General features: G+C 59.3%; 1 protein-coding gene across 8 annotated transcripts in view; it reads right to left on the reverse strand.

Moving 5' to 3' along the window:
* The window catches only part of COL16A1 (collagen, type XVI, alpha 1), a 48,835-nt gene that overhangs the window by 14,528 nt on the left and 11,712 nt on the right, over nucleotides 1-22,595 (reverse strand). For 5 of the 8 annotated variants that reach the window (XM_014549530.1, XM_014549536.1, XM_014549535.1 and 2 more), the window contains 34 exons: nucleotides 22,486-22,524; nucleotides 21,602-21,646; nucleotides 21,424-21,459; nucleotides 20,845-20,955; nucleotides 20,418-20,453; nucleotides 20,169-20,204; nucleotides 19,983-20,093; nucleotides 19,566-19,610; nucleotides 18,813-18,848; nucleotides 18,590-18,634; nucleotides 18,174-18,305; nucleotides 17,385-17,420; nucleotides 17,073-17,180; nucleotides 16,658-16,780; nucleotides 16,517-16,570; nucleotides 16,293-16,334; nucleotides 15,931-15,966; nucleotides 15,798-15,851; nucleotides 15,561-15,629; nucleotides 13,331-13,384; nucleotides 13,217-13,243; nucleotides 12,418-12,477; nucleotides 12,192-12,239; nucleotides 12,008-12,061; nucleotides 8,749-8,802; nucleotides 8,497-8,529; nucleotides 6,289-6,405; nucleotides 6,163-6,204; nucleotides 5,981-6,067; nucleotides 5,083-5,127; nucleotides 4,136-4,180; nucleotides 2,394-2,447; nucleotides 1,864-1,917; nucleotides 1,327-1,380 (listed from right to left, as the gene is read on the reverse strand). In XM_014549530.1, coding sequence (XP_014405016.1) covers nucleotides 1,327-1,380; nucleotides 1,864-1,917; nucleotides 2,394-2,447; nucleotides 4,136-4,180; nucleotides 5,083-5,127; nucleotides 5,981-6,067; nucleotides 6,163-6,204; nucleotides 6,289-6,405; nucleotides 8,497-8,529; nucleotides 8,749-8,802; nucleotides 12,008-12,061; nucleotides 12,192-12,239; nucleotides 12,418-12,477; nucleotides 13,217-13,243; nucleotides 13,331-13,384; nucleotides 15,561-15,629; nucleotides 15,798-15,851; nucleotides 15,931-15,966; nucleotides 16,293-16,334; nucleotides 16,517-16,570; nucleotides 16,658-16,780; nucleotides 17,073-17,180; nucleotides 17,385-17,420; nucleotides 18,174-18,305; nucleotides 18,590-18,634; nucleotides 18,813-18,848; nucleotides 19,566-19,610; nucleotides 19,983-20,093; nucleotides 20,169-20,204; nucleotides 20,418-20,453; nucleotides 20,845-20,955; nucleotides 21,424-21,459; nucleotides 21,602-21,646; nucleotides 22,486-22,524 — 2,022 coding nt within the window. Of the gene's footprint in view, nucleotides 1-1,326; nucleotides 1,381-1,863; nucleotides 1,918-2,393; nucleotides 2,448-4,135; nucleotides 4,181-5,082; nucleotides 5,128-5,980; nucleotides 6,068-6,162; nucleotides 6,205-6,288; nucleotides 6,406-8,496; nucleotides 8,530-8,748; nucleotides 8,811-12,007; nucleotides 12,062-12,191; nucleotides 12,240-12,417; nucleotides 12,478-13,216; nucleotides 13,244-13,330; nucleotides 13,385-15,560; nucleotides 15,630-15,797; nucleotides 15,852-15,930; nucleotides 15,967-16,292; nucleotides 16,335-16,516; nucleotides 16,571-16,657; nucleotides 16,781-17,072; nucleotides 17,181-17,384; nucleotides 17,421-18,173; nucleotides 18,306-18,589; nucleotides 18,635-18,812; nucleotides 18,849-19,565; nucleotides 19,611-19,982; nucleotides 20,094-20,168; nucleotides 20,205-20,417; nucleotides 20,454-20,844; nucleotides 20,956-21,423; nucleotides 21,460-21,601; nucleotides 21,647-22,485; nucleotides 22,525-22,595 lie in introns of all 8 variants that reach the window. The other 3 variants (XM_014549531.1, XM_014549534.1, XM_014549533.1) reach the window with 3 other exon arrangements.

Below are 22,595 nucleotides of genomic sequence, written 5' to 3' on the forward strand. Positions count from 1 at the left end.
GGCTTCCCCTCTTGCCTGAGCTACTGGACTAGCTCTCAACCAGCCCTGCCCCCCACTTGGCCCACAGCCAGCAGCTGGCTGCCATCTCCTCCAGCCCGGCTGGGGTTATAACACTCTCTTGCTTCAAAACCTTGCATGGCTCCCCTCTGCCAACTGGAGGAGGAGCACACTTTCCACCAATGCCGTTCGGAGGCCGTCTGTGACCTGGTACCCACCACCTCTCCCTTTCTTATCTCCTGCCCTGCTTGGTCAGCCCGCTGTTCCCTGAACACACTCCCATCTACACCCTGGGCCTTTGCACACGGTACCCACTACCCACAATGCCCTCTGTTCCCGGACCCCTTCCAGGCCTCTCAAATCATTAGATCATTAAATGGCTCAAAGCTGTTCCTTCAGTGCTCCCAGCCCAGGCCTCTCCCTCTGGGATTCCCCAGGACAGAAACCTCGTGACCCTCCCCCACTTCATTCAGGGCTGAGCTCAGAGGCCACCTCCTCAGAGAGGCCTCCCTGACCATCCCTGTTAACAGCGCTCTGCACGCCACTCCAGCCCTCACCCATTTTCTCCATCAGATCTCTCATGATGCGTATGTGTTTGTCTAACCCTCTATTATCTGCCTCCCCCCGCCCCCCCGGAATGTGAGCCCTATGAAGTCAGGGGACAAAACTGGCTGTTTTATTCACCACAGCATCTTCAGAGCCTGGCGCCCAGCAGGCCCACAAGTTCTTGAATAAATGCACAGCGCGGTGGGCGGCTGCACCCACCGGGGCCTCACTGACGTGTGTGAGGTTCGAATGCAGGCTGCACCCTAACTCACTAACTAGCTGCGGGACCCTGGTGAGCCACACCGCCTCGCCAGCCTCAGCGTCCTCATCTGACAGCAGCCCCGCTCCTGCACTCAGCCAGGGCCTGGCTCTGCAGAGGGTGGCTCCGGGCTGTGGGGGGAGGACCGACCAGGGGGCTGAGCTGGGTCTAGATCCCAGCCTGGGCCTCCCAGGCCGCTCTGTAAGCCTGCCTCTGCTGGATGGGGGTGGGAGGCGTCTCCTGTCAGCTGACTCCCGGTGCCCCTCCCCTGGGCAGGCAGCCATTGGCTCCATGAATCCTGCTGGCATTCTCCTCCCAGCTCTGGCCTCCGCAGCCACCAGCCTGTGCTGACTGCTTGAGATGCAGCTGGAGTGACTCAGGGGACAGGGAAGCAGGGGTCAGCCCTCCCCCCCAGGCTTCTGGGAAGATCTCTGGTGGCGGTGGTGGAGGCAGGGGCAGGGGCAGGGCCGGCTCTCTCTGAAGCCCTGCTCCCGCCCCCGCGCTGAGCTGCGACTCAGACTCACCGATTCTCCCTTCTCTCCCGAGGGTCCAGCGTAGCCCCGCTCTCCCTTGATGCCCTGACAAGGGAGCAGAGAGAGAGGAATGAGCCCCGCGGCCTGCCGTCACCGCACTAATGCGAGGGGCGGAGACCGCAGCTGGTACACAGAGCGGGGAGGAGAGGGGGGCTGTGCCTCATCTGCGGGGGTGGCCCTCGGTGGAAAGGGGGGACGTGCCCACCCAGTGGGCTCCGGTATGGGGTGGCGGCTCCGTGCTGACCCCCCACCCCAGGAGCAGATCTGTCTGGCCGGGTCTCGGCCTCTCAGGGTCCTCCGAGAGCCTGGATGTGCAGTGACTGCAGCGGGTCCCCAAAGGGAAGGGAAGGGACAAGCCGTACGCCCCAGGGGCTTCCAGCAGCGGCTGTGCCCGGATGGCCCGGCAGAGCACGGGCTGCAGTGCTGGGGAAGGAAGGAGCCTGCTCGGCGGAGGGAGGTCCCGCGGGTCCTGTCCTGACCACCCCTCCCAGGCCCCGGTACCCCCAGAGCCAGCACCCCCTTACTCACAGGCAGCCCCGGCGGGCCCATGGCACCTGGGTAGCCAGGTTGCCCAGGAGGACCCTGCAAAGAAAGGTCAACATGATCAGCCCCTAACGTGTCTGCTCCCCCTTCCTGGGCCGAAGGGTGGCCAGAGCCAGAAGCCCCGGAGCTGCCACACAGCAGGCACCCACCCCAGCACAGCAGCCACAGGGGCCGGGTCCCCCCGGCCAGGCGCTCTAGGTCTCGACTTCCACTGAGACCCTGAGAGGGGCTCAGGGCAGGGGCTGATGAGGACCCGGGAGGGGGAGCAGAGGGACCTGCTGTAGGAAGAGGTGGGGAGAAGAGCCCCCGGGGACGTTGGTAGGGGACAGGGGTGTTTGCCCCTTACAGGGAGCTGGGCGCCTGCAGATGGGCGTCTTTTCATCCTAAGGGGCTGAGGGCAGAGAGCTTCAAAAGTAGGGCCCCCCCTCCCACCTCCCGCACGGCAGCCACCCTGGGGCCTGAGCTGTCTTCCCGGGGCTCCTCATCTACCTCAGGCCCCTGCGGCCTCCTCTTACCAGTTCCCCCTTCTCTCCTGTCAGGCCCCTGAGGCCTCGCTCTCCTTGGAGACCCTTGGAGAGAAAAATCATGAGAAACTGCAGGGGAGGGCATTCCCGCCCAGCCCCTAACTCCTGCCCCCACCCCACGTCCTCTGTCTCTGTTCCAGGCAAAATGGGGCGGGGCTGCTGGTGGCCCCTAGGGTCCCAGCAAGGTGTCCATAGGGTGTGTGCCCCAGAAGGGTAACTGTCAGAGATATAAACTCCCATAGATGGGTGCCTCTCAGAAGCATACCCCCCAAGACAGGTAACTACAGTGATATGTCCCCCAAGTTGGCTGATCCCACAGGGTGCCTCCCGGGGAGGTGACTGTCATTGGTGTGCCCTATTGTAGTAACTGTCTGGGGTGTACCTTTAGGAGGGTGACATGTGTGTTCTTTCCCTGTGATAACTGTCTGGAGAGGTGTCCCTAGCGTGATGCTCCCACTAAAATGTCCCACCAGGTACCCAACACTTACCTGTCCAAGTCCCCCTTCCCCCAGTCAAAATCACCCTCTTTTAGGGACTCGGGGAGAGACATGGGAAGGCTCCCGCCAGAGCATTCCCTGTCACTTTTCAGGGTGGAAAGGGATCTCCATGCCCATGAAAGCCAGAGCGCCCCTCCCCCACTCCTCGCTCTGCTCTTCATATGTTCACCTCACCATTCAGGGGCCATGCCGGCCCCTTCTCCCTCATGCCCGCAAGAGACGGCGCCCAAACCTTTCCACAACACAAGACAGATGGCTAGACGGACAGATGGCCCCTTCACCCAAGCAAGCAGAAACAGACAAGGTCCGGCCGGGATGAGGGCGCGGGGACAGATGGAACTGCGGCCAGGGGGGCCCCCGCTCCCCGGGCCCTCGTCACCAGGCCTGGGAGGAGAGGAGCCAGACCCCGGGAACACGCAATCTGACAAACAAAAGGTTAGTGTCCACGACCCAGGAGGGAGCAACAGCGAGGATGGGGATGACGGAAACACACCGTGATGATGATGAAGGCAGAGCAATTAACGACACCTGGCAGAAGGCGCCGGCCAAGAGGCCGGGAACAGAGGGGCAGGGCCCCCCGACACTCAGAAACCCAACTGGCTGGCATCACGTGTCCAGCCTCGGAGCAGGCTGGCACTGGAGCCCAGAGAGAGGAAAGGAAGGGAAGGAAGCTGAGCGTTTCCTCCAGGACGATGGGAAAGATGCAGGCATCCTCGCCTTCCGGTTCCCGGGGGCCGCTGGCCAGCCTGGCCAAGCAGCAGGGCAGCAAACCTAGGCCAGCCTGCAATGTGAAGCCCTAAAGCTTTGGCATCTGCCGGGCTCAGTGCCAGGTGCCTGGCAGGGCCCCAAGAACGACTTTCAGCAAATCTTTAGTCAACACCAAAGGTGGGAGAAGCAGGAGGCAGAAATGAGAAGGGAGGGATGAAGAGGCCCTCAGAGGCACCAGCTTAAGCTAAGAAGGTGAAATAGCTCCAGAGGACTTATGGGGAGCGATGTGTGGTTGTGGGAGAGAAAGCAGGATAGGTGGGAGAAGGGAAAATGAGAAGAAGGCAGAGGCTTCGAGGATGTCCAAGCTGCCGGGGGCCTTAGGAACCTGTGTCGTTAGCTACCATGCCTGCAGGCGGACAATGCAAACACGGAGGATGGAGGTGAGGGTGTGACGGCAAAGGAGACAGCAAAAGCCACAGAGACCTGGTTGGCGGGGGGAAGGGAGGTCGAGCAGCGCTAGGTTCTTACAGGCAATCCGGGGGAGCCAACGGCACCAGGAAAACCTGGGGGGCCCTGGTGGGAGAAACAGGCAGGTCACATCTCACAAGCACAGCCTCCCCGGGGCGGTCTGGGGCTGAGGGGTCGTGGGAGAGGTCACGGGAATATTGCAAGGCAGCTGGAAGAGAGGCTCCCGGGAAGGCTTGGCCCAGAGACACGTGCTCCTCCCCTTGGCTCCAGGAGGAATGGCTCTGCCATCAGCAGAGACACGAAACAGTCCCCAGCGTCAGCAGCCCTTCCTGAGTCTCCCTGCGTCTAACTGAGCCCCCTTGCTGGAGTGGAAGCCCCTCACGCCTGCTACCTGACCTCCACAGGCTCCCCAGATGGAAGGCTCCTGGTCCTAACATAGCTCCCACCAGCCATTTTTTATTTTCTCCAAAGAAAGCATTTTCAGTTCTTCCAGTCTTTTCTGGTCACTTCTATGTTCCTGCCATATCAACACCACAGAGGACTCCAAGGAGGAGGCCCCCGGTCTGGCCTTTCCTTGTAGACTTGTCCTTGTGATGGCCCTACAGAGCAGTGGAGGGCAGCTCCATCGCAGCCCCTGGCCCCTGGGGGCCTGGTGTCACAGGGGCACAGAGATCTAGGCTGGTCGCCACATGCTTTCCTGGCCGCCGAGACCACGAGCCTGAAGCCTAGGCCCCCTGCCTGGGTCCCTGGTGCAAGACACAGCAGGTCAGGGGCGGGAAAACACGGATGCGCCCCAAGGGCCTCCTCTAAGCAGGACCACAGGCACAGCCGGCCCATTCCCAGGGGTTCGGTGGTGGGAGTCCTCAGTGCCCACAGATGCTCCGACAGAGAAAGGAGCAGGCAGTGGAGGTTTCCTCGGTCTGCCCTGCCCAGCTTCCTGGAGACCAGGCAGCACTAGGACCCCTCTGAGAGAGCGTCAATCAAGCCAGGAAACCACAGATACTCACAACGGGGCCTGGAGGACCTGGGGAGCCCCTCACGCCGGGTGGACCCTGCAAAGGAAGCCAAGAGAAATGGATAGAGAGGCTCAGGCCCCATAGGGTCCCAGTGCCTTCGTCCTGGCTCACCACAGCCAGAGTCTCCAGGCAGCTGATGTTAAAGGTGATGTTAAACTTCTCATTCAGTTCATTCAATCATCCAACAAACATTTATTGAGCAGCTACTATGTACCAGGCATTAGTCCAGGTGCTGGGGGCACGGCAATAAACAAAATACCAAAATCTGAGCCTCATGGCGCTTACACCCTAGGGGAGCCGTGGACGGTGATAAATACGGTAGGACAGGGGCTGTCACGTAGTTGGTGCTCAGCAGATACCTGTGGGATGTTCTTATATGAAATAAATACACATTATGTCAGACAGGGATGAGTGTGGTGAGACGGAAGCAGCTAGGGCCCTGGCCAATGTGGCTAAATGGTTAGAGCATTGGCCAGGGCACCAAAGGGTCACAGGTTCAATTCCCGGCCCTGGTTGGGGCATGTGCAGAAGTAACCAATCGATGTGTCTCTCACATCGTGTTTCTCTAACTCCCTCCCTCCCTTCCACTCGCTCTAAATAATCAAAGAAAAAAAATATCCTCCGGTGAGGATTAACAACCACAACAAAAGCAGCAGCCAGGCCGGGAAGAGAGGGTGTCGCACGGATCAAGAGCAGAGAGGAGGCCAGTGTGTGAGGAGAGCAGATGAGATGGGGCAATAGGGCGCCAGCTGACCGAAGGCCCCGGAGCCCTGGAAGGACTCGCAGGAGACAGGGAGCCACCGAGGGCCCAAGAAGACATCTGGCCCGAGTGAGACTGCCCTCGAGAACGAAGGGCCACTGCGCAGGAGGGCCCAGGCGCTGGCCTTACCTCTTCTCCTCTCTGGCCCGGCAGCCCCGGAGGACCAGGCAGGCCAGGGCTCCCAGCACAGCCCGGGTCTCCCTCGCTGTTGTCTCCCTGGAGTGGATGGAGATGGTGGGAGTGAGCAGTCGGCTGCTTCGCTCCCGGTGGGGCTCAGGGCAGGGGGTGAAGGGAAGGCGAGGGCCACTCACCCGGGCCTCCTCCGCTCTGGGGCGCTCCCGCTCTGTGAAGCACTGGGGGGGGACACAGGGGCTCTGTCAGGTGAGGCCACTGGGAGCCCTCCCTACACCAAGGCCACCCTGAGCCCAGCCTCCTACCCGGGCACAGTTGTCAAAACCTGGCACGCCGGGGATGCCCTGGTCTCCCTTCTCGCCTTTCTGCAGGAGGGCCGCTGGGCGGGCCTTCTGCCCCTGGACACAGTCCCCACAGATGCTCTAGGAGGGAAAGGAGAGGGCAGGGGGCAGGGGTCTGAGCGCCAGGAAGGGCCAGATGGAGAGCCCCTGTCACCTGCCTGGCAGGCAGTCCTCCACCCACACTCCTCCCAGCCACACCCCTGCGGCAGCTTTGCTCCATCCTCAGGGGACCCAATCCCAACACCGGCTTTGCGTTTCCTGCAGGAAGAAGCTCTGGTGGGGGCCCCGCCAAAGCCACTTTCCAGACAGGCGTGTGGGGGGAGGCAGAGGGGCCCACAGAGGCACCATCTGTCCCGGCTGTTCCAGCATCCTGCACCCGCTGTGAGGACACGCCACGAGGACTCGGGCTGCAAAGGCCGGTTCCGAACAGCTTCTCCAGGAGCAAGGGGAGCAGCTGCAGGAGCAGCCGGGCCTTTGCAGACGCCTGGGAGGGAGCCCGCCCTCCGTCCCCGCCGATCCCCGCTGCCGGACGCCCAGTTCGCTGGGCCTGCCGGTCTTCCCGACCAGCAGGTGCTCCTCTCACCTGGCCTTTAACCTCTTTGGGTCACAAAGCCCTCTGGGAGTTTGATGGAAGCTGTGAGTCCTCGTCCCAGAAAAAGAAAACCCACGAGTGGAAAGTGGACTACAGCCTCAGAGGACTGGGGCCCGGCGTCCATGCATGGCCTGGTGGGGTGTCCGTGGACCCCCAGCGGGGCCCCTGCTCCACCTTCACTGCACTGCGAAGCCCCGTGATAACGGTTGTGTTTACTCAGCACCCAGGCGCCAGTCATCGCAATGGGCCTGTGCACTTATCACACTCCGTCCTGGCAGCACCAGGAGGCAGGTCATCTTATAAGCACGTGGAGATAAGGGAGCCGACACCCGGAGAGACAGTGCGGCGTGTCCACGGCGGGGGGAGCCTGGACGAAGCCCTGGTCTATGAGGCCAGAGCTGGTGCTCAGGCCACACAGGCCCAGGCTTCCTCTGGGCTGTGCGTGCGTGTGGTGGGGGCTCCTGGTCAGCACCCTGGGTGCCATCTGACACCTCTCCAGACAGCTGCTTAGCGCCCCCTGCAGAGCACTTGGCTGAGAAACCATCGGATGAAATGTTACACAGAGAAATGCTAAATCCTGCTTGAGTTGCACAGTCACGTGCCCGGGGCAGGACTTGGGGGGACCCAACTGCCGGAAGCCTGAGGGAGAAGCTGCAGTTTCACTGACACCACCCCGCTCTGATCCACGGCATAACTGTGCCAGGAGGGTACCCTGGCCTCAGGCTGCTTCCGGAGACATCTCTGCTAGAGCCGGTGGGGCAGTCTCTCCCCACGCTGTCCTGGTTAGGACCCAGGGATGTCCAGGGCACCGACTAGCCAGTGCTGGAAGGGGGTGGCCAGGACAGTGCACTCTGCTGGCCAAAGCTTGGGAGGGACCCCTGAGGATGCCAAGCTGGAGGAGAGAAGAGCTCAGATCTCGTCTCCAGAGGTGACTGAGCAAGGAGGGCTGTGCCACCCTTGGTTCCCAAGGGAATCGCTGCCCAGCTTGAGAGGCCAGACCAAGCCACAGCCCTCGGGTGTGATCTTGACCGTGTCTGCAGGCCCTGGCACAGGCCGACTCTCCTCCCAGGCCCAAGTCCCCTTGCACCACTAGACTTGCTTCTCGAATCCCATCTCCTCCCTGGATTCTTTCTGAATTGACCAGAGAGAGGATGCCGAAGCCTTCTTCCAGGCCCCACCCCGTCTGACCATAGAACGTAACCTTGGCGGGCAGGCCTGAGGGTCTCACCAGTGCCCTGTCACCCTCCCCACCCCCCCTCCCATTATGCTCTGCATGTTGCTGGGCCCTGCCCTGGAGTAACCAGGGGGGTACAGGGCCTCACTGGCAGCAGCTCTGTGGTTGGAACTGCCAACAGCATCTGCAAGGTGGGTACCTTCTCAGGGTTCCTTCGAACAGTCACTCGGCAGGTACTGACTTAGGGGCTGTGAGGAGCCGGGCATCGCGCTGAGCCCTTTTAGACATGCTGGGAGCCCCCCTCCCAGCCCCCCCCCCACACACACACACTGCCCACAAACAGCTCCATCTGCAGCGCCCTCTGCCACCCCCTCCAGTCCCTACTCCCTCCCGCTTATCCTCTTACCTGCAAGAGGTGCTGTTCAATGGGTAAGGATCCCTGCAGGAGACAGACAGCAGGGCTCAGGCAGGGAGGGGAAGGGGAAGGAGACTTAAGGCATCAGGTAGAGCCTCGGCCTTGGGAAGCCACGTGCCAACCAGGCTTCTCCCAGAGGGAGAGAAGAGGGCCCCCCACTGCAGCTCAGGGAGCCGGCCTGGCAAGCTCGGCCCTGGCAAGGGCAGGGAGGCGGCTGGACAGTGAGTCCTGGCCGGTACCTACCAGCTCCGCAGTGAGCCCCGGCTGTCCTGGCAAACCGTTGTTTCCAGGGATGCCCTGCAGCCAAGGAGAGACACGAGTGAGTGGGCTCCGCTCCCTGAGGCATTCCCACCATCCCCCCTGCCTCTGCCCTCACCCTGCAGAGCTGAGCCCATAGTCTTAGCTCAAAACCCCCAGACCAGTGTGTAGGGAAAGCTGAGGAGACCCAGCGGGGTGACCCCCAAACCAGTCCGACAGTCTGCTTTTCCGCACATGTTACAGGAAGTCAGAATTGAGGCAGAGGGTCGTCTATATAGCAAGTAGCTACTGGTTCTTTCTGTGCTAAGTCCTTTCCTACATCCTTCTCATTGAATCATCACAATTCTATTGAACTAGGTGTTGTCACCACCTTAAACCCAGAAAAGGGAATTCAGAGAGGAACTGCCAAGGCCACAGGACAAGCGAGGCACAGAGGTGAGACTCTGAGGAGGACATGCATCCACCAGGTGAGGCTGGGGAGCAGACCCAGCCGGGCGCCAATCCCCACCACCTGGGTAACTTTGGCAGGTTACTTGGGGGGAGGGGGGCGCGGAGAGCTCTGTGCCTCAGTTTCCTTATCTGTAAAACCGGGTTAGTTTACGGTGAGGCTTAAAGGAGACCACAGCTGTAAGTAGTTTAGTACAGAGCCAGGCACGCAGGATGCTCATATGAAATGTTTGCCAAGCAAACCCTGTTCCCCTCACAGACTCACAATGCGCATCTGCATGTTAAACACTCCTTGGAGGCAGGGAGTACGTTCCCCTTTAAATCCCCAGTGCCCGCCACGGAGGAGGCGTGCATTAAATACCCATCGCATGAACGCACTGCTGCTCCCCCTGCTCCCTCCAAACAGGATTTCCTTGGCCGCCTGAGAGTTGGCCTCCCTCAGGTCCCAGCTCCCAGCGATAGAACATGCCACCTTCTCCCACCAGCCACCGTATTTCAGGCCAGGTTCCCCCTCTTGCACCGCCACACGCCATGGCCCTGCCCTTCTCATACTGTCTCCTTAATGAATGAATAGGGCAAAGTGCTTAGAACAGCGCCCTGGGAAAGGGAAGACACCTTGCACGTGTTCATTATAATTATGCCCTGAATTATTACTCACCCCATGCTCCTCTCTCCATTGCCCAGGTATTAGCTCAAGCCTGATTTTTTTGTGATTTTCTCTTCCTGCCCTCCCAGAATTTAAACGCCCACCTGTCGATGTGAGCAGCTCTCCCCTAGCTGTCTAGCCTTGGGCACATCTCCTAACCCTGGTGCCTCAGCTTCCTCTCCTGTGAAATGGACGCAGATGACGTGATAGAACCACGCATGGGCCCTGGACAGTAAGTGCCATATATTTCCGAGCCTGTTTCTGCGCCTGAGGAGGAGCTGTAGGAGACGACCTGGCGAGCAGGACCTGCGCCCTGCCTGGCACAGGGCAGGTGCCCATCGTGGGCTCAGCGTGGCCTCCAGCACTGGCGCTGGAGGAGGACCCGGTGCCTGGAACCAGGCTCGGCAGTCCCTCTTTTCTGCCTCATCCCCCAGCACATCTTGGCAGGGTTGACACTGCAGCAGCGTGAGCTTGTAAACGGATCACTTTGAAATAACTGCGCTTCCCCAAGCCCCCTGCAAGCCCCCTGCAGGCAGATTCCCGCTTCCTGGCGGGGGTGAAGCAGGAAGCCGGGCACTTGGTAAATGTGTGGCTGCCCCCGGAGGGAGGACCAGAGGTGGCTCTACTTCAGCCTCTGGGAGAGAACTGTGATCCCAGTGGAGACTCCCACCCGCAATGTGTGTGTGTGTGTGTGTGTATGTGTGTGTGTATGTGTGTGTGTGTGTGTGTGTGTGTGTGTGTGTGTAAAATCTCAAAATCGCCAGGGCGTGGGGAGTACATAGTTTATAAAACGTTCCATGTGATTCTGCTCTGCTTCAGGCGAGAATCGCTTTCTTTTCTTTTTTTCAGGAGCTGAGAGCCAGGCATGCAGCAGCCACTGTCCGTGCCTCCTAGGAGCTCCCCCAATGCGGCCTGGTGTGCAAACCGCCGGGGAGCTGTCCTGAAGGGCAGCACAGGGGGAGGAAAGTGCTCGGCGCCGGGAAGCTCAGGCCAGGCTGCCCACGCCAGCCGGTGACCTCAGCCAAGATGCCTCACCGCTCAGGTTCTCAGGCACCCAGCGGTGACATAGGGACAACACCACTTCCTACTGGAATGAGCAAGGAGGGCTGTGCCCTTGGTTCCCAAGGGAATCGCTGCCCAGCTTGAGAGGCCAGACCAAGCCACAGCCCTCGGGTGTGATCTTGACCGTGTCTGCACGGTCCAATGAGTGAGAGAATGGATGCAAAATAATAGTAGTTGTTGGGGTGATGATGGTGAATGCCTTCTAGGCATCTACTATGTGCCGGGCATGGTTCTATACATTTTGCGTGCATTGCCTTGTTTAACATTCACAATAGCCCATGAGGTACATGCTGTCATTATCTCCGCTTAACAGGAGGAGGACTGGAGACACAGAGAGGGTGGGTAACTTGACCGGCATCACACCGCTAGCACATGGCAGAGCTGGGATTCAAAGTCAGACTGCCAGGCTCTGGAATGAACACTCTCATCTCAGCTGGGCGGGGATCTCCACTCCAACTACACTCCCCTTACGATCCCTGGCCTCCTCCCAGAGGGGGCCCATCCCACCTGGGGCCTCTGCACCTGCTGCTTTCTCTGTCAGGAATACTCTCCCTTCACAGGCTCATTCCCCGTTTCCTTTACCTCTTTGTTCAAATGTCACCTTCTTTTCCGCTTTCCCCCCAATCTCTTCCCTGCCCGCCTCCCGTTTTCTATCCCCACTCCGTGTTCATTTTCCTCCCGGCACGGGTCCCCTTCTCACACACTGTATTTCATTTATTTATCTTGCTCATCGCCTGTGCCTCCTACTAGAATGCAGGCTCCAAGAGGACAGGGCTTTTCATTTTTGTCCACTGTTCTATCGCCAACCTAACAACAAACGAACGCAGTCCCTGGAGAAGAGCAGGTGTGCAAGACACAGGTGCAGCCCTGCACCAGGGTAAACTTTTTATCTGTCCCAGATTCTGGGTTCATGGCAGGTGGCCAAGGCCTGAGCCTGGCACGGGTGTCAGTAGGTGCCTGGGCTAGCTCACAGCAGGACATGCCCTCCATGCCACTCTGGGAGCAGAAGCACAGAGGAGGGAGAAATGGCAGGTGAGTGTGCAGGGCAGGGGAGCCTCCCAAACTCATTCTCTTCTCCCCCCCATTTACCTGCAGCCCAGGCATTCCAGGGGGGCCTGGTGGTCCGGGAACACCTGGGGGACCCTGAGGGAGAGAAGATATAATCAGACCCAGAAGAAAGCCCTGCCCCATTGCGGGGGGGCAGTGAGGCGAGGGTGGGCAAGCCGAGGGGCGCTGGCGGACAAGAGAAACAGAGGAGACAAGCGACACACACCTGCGGGCCCGGCTGCCAGGAGCTGCCCATCCAAAGTCCCGGAGCACCCTGGGTGGGAGTGGGGGGTCGCAAAAGAAGGGGAGAGGTTACAGGCAACGTCCACACCAAGCGCAGGGCTGCGTGGGGAGGCAGCTGGCGGGGCACAAAGCCCTGTGGGGCCCTTGCGTGTTGGGCTGGGGGGAAGCAGGGCCTCTCCCGGCCGGGGGAGGCTCTCAGCACCACTCACCGGCATGCCCGAGAAGACGGGGTCTCCCCGCGAGGGACAGGAGCACTCCCCGGGCTCACCCTGGAAAGACAGGAGCCTTTGTCAGAGGAGGGCCAGGATGGAGGGCCTCCTGGAAACTGCCGTCTGGAGGCGGCACAGGCTCTCGGGATGGAGAGGCCAGGGTTTCAATCTGGAATCTGTCTCTTGAGCACTGGACAGTCTGTTCGACCACTCAGAACCTCAGTCTCCTCATCTGTGAGGTGGGACGATAATACCAACTGCATAGGCTGCCCTGAGGATGGGGGGGATTCGAGGATGCAGAGGTCCTGCCCCATGGCAAGCTCAGCAAACACGGGCTGCTGCCATTCCTGCGTTTTCCGTTTCACCATTGTCTGCCACAGCCCCGGTATTCTCGCCTCCAACGGTCGCAGCTTGAGCCGGCTGCAGCCCCGCTCCCGCTGGCCCAGCCTGGCTCCTGTGCCCTTCTCTCCTGCTCCCTGACATCTCTGCTCTGACCATGCCCGTTTGAAAATGCAGCTGCCCCCTGCTGGGGAGGTGGGGGGGGGGAGGTAGGGGAGGAAGTAGGGGGGCAGGGTCTTGGAGCTCTCTGGATCTCCTGGGATCCTGGCTGAGGCCTGGGTCAGCAACCAGGTAAAGTGGGGAGCTCTTGGGGCCTCGGCTCCCTGGGCCCAGGGAGCTGGTGGAAGGCAAGGAGACCAGGGTGGCTGCCATTCTGCAGGCCAGGGCCACTGGCATGTACGCAGGTTCGCTTCATGGCCGGACCAGAGGGGCTGCATTTCCCCAGAGTGATGGGACTCACCTTCTCCCCCTGAGGCCCTTTTTCACCCTGCAGGGAAGAAGCACAGAAGATGAGTAGATCAGGGTGGGAGGCGGGGCCAGCTGCCGCTTCCTGCTGCCTCCAGACACTACTCACCGGCGTCCCTCTGGCTCCTGGAAGTCCAGTCTGTCCTTGCTGCCCATCACGTCCCTGACGGGAGAGAGCGCAGGGTCAGTGGTTAGTGCTGGGCAGCAGCCAGCCGTCGGCCTGTCTGCAGGGCGGGCAACAGGACAAACAGAGGGAGCACCAGGCTCCCCAGTGCCTGGGTCCTGGAGGACCAGGCTGAGGCGTAGGAGACACAGAGAACAGGAAGGAGGAAGAAGCCTGGCGTCTCCTCCTCGCCTGTGTGTCAGACGCCAGGCCAAGCGCCTACCAGAGAACACTGCGTGGGTCCTCACCCCCAGCCCCGCAGGACGGCACTGCTCTGAGTCACAACTAAGGAAACTGAGGCTGAAAGAAATGTTATAAGAGGCCCAATAGCAGGAGCGCACCCAGGTCTGTGTGGCCCGGAGTCCCTGCTCTCTCCTCCCCCTGCTCAGTGCGGCACACATCCTCTCTATCACAAAGGTCATCTCGGTTGATTTATGGCAGCCCCTATTTCATCCACAAGGAGTCGGAGGGAAACTCCGAGAGGCTGTCACTTGCTTCTGGTCACAGCTAGTGAGTGTGGGGTGGGGACTGGGAAGCCTCCTGGGATGAGATTCAGCTCCAGGGAAGCAGGCCTGGAGAGGTCAGCCTGCACACGGGCCTTCGACGGCTGCCTTCCTGTGGGGCATGCCACCTTCACACATGGACCAAAGGCTCCCCAAGGACCGGGACCACCTTCCCCTTCACCTCGGCTTTACACGGGGAGTCCCTGGGACAGGCAGGGAGGGACCCTGACCGCCAGTCCTGCTGGGCAATGCAGACTGGCTGCGCGGACGTGGGCAAGGCCCTGGGCCCCGTGGGCTCCAGAGCACCCTGGAAGGAATCCACCCGTGATTCCCAAACCGGACGTGGAATGTCTCTAGGGATCCATAAAGATGGAAAAGGTTCTGTTCACTGGGCCATTTTCAACGTTACTAAAAGCCCAAGACAGGTTCTACCATTTGCCCACAGCCTGGCACGGCCCAGGCTGGCTGAGCGGTAACATTTCTTTGATTTAGGCTAGAATTATATCCGCTCACAAAATTGTGGTGGGTTCATGAGAAGTAGAAGCTGGCTGTTATACAGGACTTTGATGAATGAAAATGATGAAACGCATTTATTGTAACTTAATCGATGCAATTTGTTCAATAGATACATCTTTTAGGACATCAGACCCTGGTGGGACAGTAATAAAGGGAGCCCTCTGAAGGTTGGAGGTATTGCTGGTCCAGATAGATCTTTGCTGTCCAGTATGGTAGCCAATAGGCACATGTGTCTATTCTAATTAAAAGGAGTTAAAATGAAATGAAATTTAAAATTCAGTTCCCCAGGCACACTAGCTACATTTCCAGTGCTCAGCAGCCGCGTGGCTACAGTCTCTGGCGGTGTGGAGCGAAGTGTTTCCATCGTTCTAGGTAGTTCTGGGCAGCACTGGTTTGGATGATCCCTAATGCCTCCGAGGCTTGAAGTGGGGGTGGGGGAGCTAACGTATGGGCTTTGAGTCAGACAGAATTGTGTCCAAGTCCTGGCTCTGCCTCTTCACTCTCTGGCCTTCAGTTCCCTCATCTGTGAAGTGGGGACAATAATAGCCGTTCCCCAATAATAGATACAGAGGCAGAGCTGCCTCAAACAGATTGTCAAACTGCAGCAGGAAGGCCGGGGAGGTTTGGGGGGCAGGAGGGAGGGGGGTAAGAGATCAACCAAAGGACTTGTATGCATGCATATGAGCATAACCAATGGACATAAGACACTGGGGGGTAGGGGAGGCCAGGGGATTGTCAAGGGCAGGGGGGAAAAAAAGGACACATATGCAATACCCTTTGTAATACTTTTAGCAATAAAAAAATATTTATAAAGGTAATATTTGTATATTAAAATTAAGAATCACCAAAAAAAAAAAAAAAGCCGTTCCCTTACAGAGCTGTGGGGAGGGCTGAGGGGATCCCTGCTTGTCTAGAGCTTAGCACAGGGCCTCAGCACAGTCACTGCTCCCAAACTGGGGGTAATCAGTATTATCGTTATTCAGGTGCTGGCCCCAAACCGTGTGGTCTTCCTTCTCCGAGGCTGAGCTGAGCTGAGCCTCTCTGCTCCCATCCCCTCTGCTGCTGGATGGGCAGGGTCAGGCCTGTGCCCTCTTCCCAGATGCAACGCCCTGGGTCCCAGCAACACCCCCAGCACGGAGCACAGAGAGGACCCTTACCGGAGGCCCAGAGACACTGGCACCAGGGAGTCCCATGGGTCCAATGGCTCCTTTTACCCCCGGAGATCCCTGCAGAAGAGAGGGTACAAAGGTTGCCAAGCAATCCAGCAGGTGAGACACACCAGACCAGGTCTCGGGCTGCTCTCACGGGCATCACTCAGTTCCCATGTCCCCTGTGCCCACGGCCAGGGCACCCGAAGCAGTGCAGGCCGAGTGCCCAAGGAGGAAGAAGCTCACCTTGGGTCCCTTCTCTCCAGCAGGGCCAGGTGGTCCTCGAGGCCCCGGAAACCCCTGCAGGTGGAATCACAGCTAGTTACCCCTTATCCTAGAGCGGCCCCTGCCCCTGCCAGCCTCCTCCAGACAGACGTACCTGCATGCCAGGCAAGCCCGGGGCTCCAGGTTCCCCCTGCAAGTCAGAAAAGGCAGACTGGGCCACACCTGCACAAGCCAACCTGCCCCACTGGCAGACCTGGTCTGGGGTGGGCTGTCTGCCAGCCCTCAGAAGAGCACCCCAAGGAGACCCTGAGGGTCAGAGAGGTGGGGGTCAAAACCAAGAGCCTGGACAGAAGCAAGGCTGAGGCTGCGGCACAACTCTATCCCAGAGCTGTGCCCGTGAGCGTTCAGGGGAGGGCAGAGCTCCGTGGTTTTCAAGGCAGATGGGAGTGGACAGCTGGCTAGTAGGAGTGTTGGGGGAGGGGTGGCAGGCAGGCATAGGTAAGGCTGGAGACTTACCTCGGGCCCCTGGACTCCCATTCCTGGAGGCCCAGGCTCTCCCTGAAGAGGAAGGACATCCTTGGCTTGAGATTCCCAATCACCCTTGACCTCCTTAACCTCCTCCACCTTCTCCCCACTCTAAAGCTGATCTCCATCCCCCACTCCAGCCCCCACGTATCTCCCCAGCCCCACTCTCACCCACACATACCTGCAGCTCAGGCCCCCCATATAGCCACACCTACCTGCATGCCCTTCAGTCCTGGGGGGCCTTGAACTCCCGGTAAACCAGGCTGGCCCTAAAAGACACAGGTGGCCCATGGGTCCCACGGGGGAACGGGCAGCCCAGTTGAGGAAGGACCAGAGGGCAGGCAGCCCCAACTCACCGGTTTCCCAGGCCGGCCCACGCCTTCTGGGCCTGGCTCTCCTTTGGGGCCTGGCTTCCCAGGCAGTCCTGCCGCGTGAGTCAACGCCCCCTGCAGGCTGGGGCAGGCAGTGCAGCCATCGCCCTAGTCAGAGACGGGCATAGCCAGGAGTGAGCCAGGGCTGGCAGCTGGGCCAGCAGGAGGCATGGGAAAGGGGGGACCGTGTGTCCCTCTGAGAGCTCTGTTCCTCCCCTGCCCCCACCTCAGCCTGGGGAAATCACAACAGGCGCCCGACACTCCTGCCCCAGAGAAGAGCTGAGGCGCCCCCACCCAGCGCTCCGGCAGCAGAGGAGGCTCACAGCCCGACCCCAGTCTTCCCCTCAGAACCCTTAGCCTCTTTGTGTTCATGCAACAGACTGCCCACCACCTGCCTGACCTTTTCTCCTTTTGGCCCCATGGGGCCCCGAACCCCTGGCTCTCCCGACAGTCCCGGCTGCCCCAAGGTGCCTGGCGTTCCGGGGTCTCCAGGATTCCCTGCGTCACCCTGTAAGGAGTGGGGATCAAGGAGGGCAGAGGTGACCCAGCTGGGGCAGGTTGCCCTCTTGGGACCTGCAGGTACTCAGAGCCCTTCACTGGGCCTGGGGCTGGGCAGAGAGTAGAGAGTAGGCACAGGGCAATCAGGAAAAGGAGGAGGAGAGGGCATCTGAGAAGAGGGGGTGCCCACCCATGCCCACCAAGGCTTTCTCACCTTCTGACCCTTCAATCCACGCTCTCCAGCCTTGCCCTGAGGAGAAAGCATTTCCATGCACTCATGCCGGACCCTCCCACCCCCACCCCAGTGGCTGTCACTGCGTTAGACCCGGGAAATACAACCCACGTCTCTGCTCTCAGGCACTGTAGAGATTAAGGGCAAAGACTGGAGCCAGACTCCTGCCTGGGTGACCCTGGGCAAGCTACTTCACCTCTCTGTGCCTCGGTTTCCTCATCCGTCAAATGGGGATGATAAAATAGCATGGGCTTCTACACTGTAGGGTTCTTGTGAGATTAGATGAGCTAATATAGGGGAAGCAGTGCGTGGCTCCTTGTGCACACTGCCAGTGTTTACTGTTATTGGTGAAAGCAGTGACAATAATCATCACCACAGTGGCAACTGTCATTTCCCGAACGCCTAGTGTGTGCTAAGTGCTTCACACACATCCTAGGCTTCCCACCACCAGGCACAGGAAACAAGCACAGAGCAAAAGGGACTTGCTCAAGTCTAAAGGCTAGGAAACAGCAGACCTGGACTCTGAACCCAGGTCTGTCTGGTCCCAGGTTGGTGCTCTTTCTGCACATCCCATCATGCTATGTCCTGGGACCCAAGTCTCTGCTCTCGGATACTGTATCGATTAAGAGAAAAGACCTGAGCCAGACTCCTGCCTGGGTGACCCACCTACTCCCCACTGCCCAGGGAGCCAAGAGACCCGGGAAGGGGGGAGGGCAGTCCCCGCCTCTGTCCAGCCCTGTCTGCATCCCCCCGTGAGGCCCTGGCACTCACCTGCTTTCCTGGCAGGCCGAAGCCCGGAGGCCCAGGCTCGCCCTTCTCTCCAGGAGGGCCAGGCAAGGCCGCCACGCGGCTGTTCCCATTCTGAGGCTCGGACAGAGCTGAACATGGCTCACACGGCTCCCCCTGCCGAGCAAGGACACAAGTTTGGGGGCCCCAGGCCAGGCTTGGAATCTGGGGAATGTAGCCAGGCCTGACATGGCACCTCTGATGGGCAAGGGATATCTCAGGAGAGGTTGTGGAAGAGCAGGTAAGAAAGGAAGGTGGGGCCAAGTCATCAGGGGTCACGCTAAGGGGTCAGCTGGGACCCTCAGACGTTAGGGAGCCTCGGAGAGCTTGAAGGAGAGCGACATGAGATGTGTTTGGGAAGTTTACCCAGGCTGTTGGGTGGGGAATGTCCCCATACTCACCTTTTCCCCTTTGGTTCCTGCGGGTCCCACTGGTCCTGGGGGCCCCTATGTGATACAAACAACAACAACAAAACAACACAAAACACGTGTGATGCCCAGCATCTGCCTGAGCCAGGAGGAGGCACCACCCAGGCCCGTCATCTCCCCGGGAGTGGGCAGCACCTCCCACCTTGTCCTTTCCCAGAGCTGCTGCCGCCCGCCCGCCCGCCCGGAGTGCACTTACCGAACTGCCAGCTGGCCCTGCCTCCCCGAAATCACCCTGAGATCAAAGGAGAGAACAGCAGGTCACATGGGAGTGCAAAGCTCTAGCTGAGCAACAACAGGTTTGCTTGGGAGAGCCGAGTCTGGACATATATTCCAGTGTTTCTCACACTTAACACTCGCACACCCACAAAACCCCTCATCTGAGTCACGCCGCACTGTAAGTTCAATGCTCTAATGCAACCATGAACACAAATGTTAACACGGGCACTGAAATCGAGGACCCAGCCGAGGTGACGATTACAGACTTCCTGAGCTCAGTCCCACTTCTGCACACCCACATGACTTTGGGCAATTTACTTGGCCTTTCTGTGTCTCCATCTTCTCCTCTGTAAAATGGGAATAATGGGGTCTCTACCCAATAAGGTTTTGGGAAGAGGAAACAATATATGTACAAGCACTTAGCACAGTGCCCTGCACATAATAAGTAGTAAAGAAGTGTTTATTTTATTATATTATTAGAAGGCCATCTTGAATGTACTTTATTACTTTATATTATCACTAAATTAAAAATACAAATTAAGGAATTCTCTTGGAGAACATGAGGGCTTTCAGGAATACGTTCTTCAACTCCAGTTTGCAAAATGTTGATGAATTTATTTCACTGCAAATGTACAGTTTGGTGTCTTGTCTATCTTGTCTCTACTCCCCACCCAGGGCTCCCGTCTCCCTGCTAAGCAGCCCAGGTGTCTCTAACTTCTAATCCAGGCCTCACCTTTTCTCCTTTCAGCCCTGTTGGCCCTGGAGCCCCAACTTTCCCCTGAAAAACAATCAAGTTATAGTCACAGCATCTCCCCCTTCCCACCCCTCTGAGACCCCATGGGCCCCAGTGTCCTCGGAGGAAAAGAAGCCGGCTCAGAATTACACATCCCACAGCCCTGCAGGCAGCTGGACAGTTATTTCAGTTATACAGCTGGGGACTCAGAGGTTCTAAGAGGGAGTTCCGGGGGCGAGTAACCTGGGGCAGTGCAGGAAGAAGGGAGGGACGGGCTGCAGGCTGGGGACACCTGCCGCAGGGCCTCCCCCTGGCCTCTGCCTAGAGATGTGGGGGCCTAAGGAGCCAGGGAGGACACTGTAGAGCAAGGCCGGGCTGGACTGGGCTGGGCTGGGCTGGCAGGAAGCAGCCACTCACCGGAAGGCCAGGAAACCCCAAGCCAGGAGGCCCCACGTCTCCTTTGATCCCTGCCAAAGGCCCAAGCTGCTGGGCCCCCACAGCTGGGCTGCAGGACAAGCAGGACTCCCCCTGAAGAAGGAAGAGAAGGGATCAAAAAGGCTCCCAGTAGTCAGAGGGGGCAGCCAGGTGACTGGGTTCCCTCACCTTCTCTCCTTTGAGGCCTTGGATGCCAGGGTCTCCCTGTGGGGAGAAAAGGTTTATGGGCTGAGACTGGGCATGTAGGGATACGCCCCAACGTCCTAGCCTCGTATGAGGATGGCCATGTCACACACCACAAGCACGTCAAACACCCAAGCGCCCTAGGGGGTCCCAGGCCAGCAGCACCCCAGAGCCAGTGCTCATCAACCCATGAAGCCAGGCTGAGCTCTCCCACCGGAAAGTCCCTATACGTACCCGGTCACCTTTCTGTCCTACAGCTCCCAGGTCCTCCTGAAAAAAAGAGTCTGTGAGGGAGTGGGGTGGGGAGGCCAGGCCCGGACCCTAACCCAGCCCTGCCCACTCCTTCCCACCATCCCCACCAACACCCACTCCCAGGAGGAGAGCACAGCCTCGCTCACTATCAGGGCTGGCTCCACACCAGCTTGCCCAAAAGGCATTTTAGCAGTTCCTTAGGAACCCAGCAGGGTTGCCACGGAGACCTGGGGTGGCCTTCTAGCCCAGCACTAAACTCTATGGTTCAGCCGCTACGAGGAGCCTCGACCCTCTGCCCACAATCTCTCTATGGCCATGAGAAGTACCCAGTCTCTCTGCCCAACTCCACTCCGTGGTGATACCCTCAAGTTCTTTGTGGGGTCCCTCCATGGCCACCCTAGGTGCTCACCCTGGCTGGTGCAGGATCACCCGGTTCCCCCTTGGGCCCTGGCTTTCCAGGGAGCCCCACGAAGTTCTGGAACCCTTCAGGCAGCGTTGGGCACACTTCACAGGGGTCACCCTAGAAGAACGGAGAGACCATAAGTGGACAAGGTGGGGCTGAGACCCAGGATAAAACAAGGAGCTCTAGACATTGGGGGGGGGGGGCAGCACCCTAGCCCCAACATCAGCAGGAACACTGGAGGGGCTTTCTGCTCAGCTAACTCATTCATTCAACTGATTCCTGGACATCGCAAAACTGCGTCCTCACAGCGGCCATCAGAAAGCCTCGTGCCCCGTTTACAGAAGTGGGAACTGGCCACGGTCATAACTCATGTGTGGCTGCGGCGGGCCTTGAGCCCAGCGGTGAAACCCCCCAGCCTGGCTCTGTGTTTGGTAGTCACATTCGCACACTGTAGTTACAAAGAAGGGGCGGGGGTCCACTGAGGAAGGTCAGCACCCTGGGTCACAGGGCCCTGATGCTTAGTGTCACCTCCAGAGAGGGGCTCCCACTCCCGCTCCAACCTGGGCAACGCGGCTGAGGACTCACCTTCTCTCCCTTCAGCCCTGGCACCCCTGGCTTCCCCTGTAGGAGAAGCAGTGGGCATTAGGACTGGTGCATCACGACAGGGCCCGAGGACCAGCCCCACCTCTGGAAGCCTTGGTGGAGCAGACTTGGACATGGTGGGCAGTGCTCCCCCCGCCCCCACCGAATTGGGGTCACTCACAGGCTTCCCTCCAGGACCTTCCTTGCCCGGCACCCCGGAGCTGCCCTGTGGTCAGAAGAAGGGTTAGGGGGAGGCTCCTGGCTGTGACATCAGCCCATTCACCCCGTCCCCATGCAGCCCCCTCTCTGGGTGGCAGGAAAATCTGTCAAATCTCCCGTCGCCTCCTGGTCTGTTTGGTCAGCAGAGACTCCCCTCTGCTGCCTGTCCTCATGTCTGTCTAATGCAAGTCCTCGGTTGCAAAGGAAGGGCGTCCTGAGGCCTCTAGGCACCCCTTCCCAGGGTAGTAGGTTGGAATGTGATCTGGGTGACCCCAGAGGAACCGCAGCAGACAGACAGACCAACATTTCAGGGCTTTTTGCTCACTGAGGCACAAGGCCCTAAAACAGCAGTTCTCAACCTGTGGGTCGCGACCCCTTCGACGGTCGAACGACCCTTTCACAGGGGTCGCCTAAGACCATCCTGCATATCAGATATTTACATTACAATTCATAATAGTAGCAACATTACAGTTATAAAGTAGCAACGAAAATAATTTTATGGTTGGGTCACAACATGAGGAACTGTATTTAAAGGGCCAGAAGGTTGAGAACCACTGCCCTAAAATGAGCGTGGGCCCTCCAATCAAGGCCACTCTGGTCATCACTAGACTTAGGACTGCCCTTCCCGATGTCTGGAACCCAGGCTCCCACATCGGCGAGCACTGGGAGGGGGACACTCCCCACCGAGTGGCCTGGCTGAGCAGAGAGCCCAGCCTCCTCAGATGGATGCCTGGCCCCGCTCCCCCCCACATGTCCCTCACCCCAGCTGCCCCCCCCAGCCCCATTCTCTCTCCTCCCGCCAAGCAGGGGGCTCCCCCATGCGCCCATGCTCTAGCCTGTGCTTACCTTGTCTCCTTTGGGACCAGCTGGGCCACCCGGGTCCCCCTGAGGGCAGAAGCAGTGCCAGGGGCCTCACATTACAGAGAGATCTACTCTAGCCCCTCCCCCAGCAGGAC

This window comes from Myotis brandtii, unplaced genomic scaffold (genome assembly GCF_000412655.1).
Source record: "Myotis brandtii unplaced genomic scaffold, ASM41265v1 scaffold555, whole genome shotgun sequence".
Taxonomy (NCBI): domain Eukaryota; kingdom Metazoa; phylum Chordata; class Mammalia; order Chiroptera; family Vespertilionidae; genus Myotis; species Myotis brandtii.